The 1,156-nt window shown below is 41.6% G+C and overlaps 1 protein-coding gene across 1 annotated transcript in view; it reads right to left on the reverse strand.

Moving 5' to 3' along the window:
• KCNIP4 (potassium voltage-gated channel interacting protein 4) overlaps positions 1-1,156 on the reverse strand; it is a 415,573-nt gene that overhangs the window by 20,827 nt on the left and 393,590 nt on the right. The window contains exon 3 of the mRNA XM_003793498.2: positions 724-793. Within this exon, the coding sequence (XP_003793546.1) occupies positions 724-793 (70 nt within the window). The remainder of the gene's footprint in view (positions 1-723; positions 794-1,156) is intronic.

Raw genomic sequence — 1,156 nt, forward strand, 5'->3', positions numbered from 1 at the left:
GGACACAGTTGGCTGTGAGACACGTGTGAGCTGGGCGTCTGTTGCATGACTGAAAGTCAGTGGAAGGTCAGGATGATAAGTTCCAGTGGAAAATGCACCTCTTCAAGCTCATCTAAAGCGCTTATGTGATTGTGGTGCTGCCCTTGTGTTTTAGATTAAAATAATATCTAGGATGATTTTAATTTTCTCCAATGAGGGGAACACAGTAATGAGTTACGGAAAGAGTGACAGCAGACAGTGCACTGAGTGAGGCTGCAGAAAATCTGGGTCATAACCCAGATCTGCCACTGAGTTGCTATGTGGCCCTGAGCAAACCATTCGACTTTGCTAAGCCCCAGATTTCACATCTGTAAACGGAGAATAATTACATTTGTCCTAATTTTGAGAGCTGGAAGATTCAAATGGGACCTATATTGCCTACAAATGAGCTCTGTGGCATTGGCGGGTCCTCGTAATAGGCAGAAAGCACTGTGCATAGTACCAGGCACACGGTAATACTTGTTGTATTCAACTCAAGGGCGACTTCTTGGATATTTGTTAATTTGTAAGTAGCTTGCTTTTATGATATGTTCAAAATGATAGGCACTTGCATGCTATGAATTAATTATTTTACATAAAGATTAAAAATATAGAGTCACCCTATGAAAAAATTAAACCAAAGTCAAGATTGCAAGCATAACTCTAACTCGGAGGGTGTGTGAACAAGGCCACATTTGTACTCACCTCCCTGTGGAAAGAACTGGGAGTAAATCTCTTTGAAAGTTTCTTCATTAACGACACCGCTGGGGCATTCCTGGGGAAAGTGCAGAGAAGCAACATGAGCAAAGTGTTCAGAAAACTGGCGTCCCCCTTTTGCGTACTTTGAAACACACTGTCTCTTGTTCAAAGCTGCACCCAGAAAGTTAACCATCCCTCTATCATTACGAAGAGAACCAGACCACACAATAAACTTCTCTTTGTCCCAGTTCTCATGGAATTAAAGACAAAATTCAGTTGTAAATATTTTTGCACATCGAGTATCAAAGTAGGTCCGACACATCCAAACTCAAAGCTGCTTTGGAGAACACGTGTTCATCATGAATGAGGGAAGAGGGAAGAACATGGTTTTTCACACAGCAAGAAGACTGCAAGATGCTTATAATATGGTCTTTACTGG

The sequence above is a fragment of the Otolemur garnettii genome, unplaced genomic scaffold (assembly GCF_000181295.1).
Source record: "Otolemur garnettii isolate 467f Iridium unplaced genomic scaffold, OtoGar3 scaffold00069, whole genome shotgun sequence".
Taxonomy (NCBI): domain Eukaryota; kingdom Metazoa; phylum Chordata; class Mammalia; order Primates; family Galagidae; genus Otolemur; species Otolemur garnettii.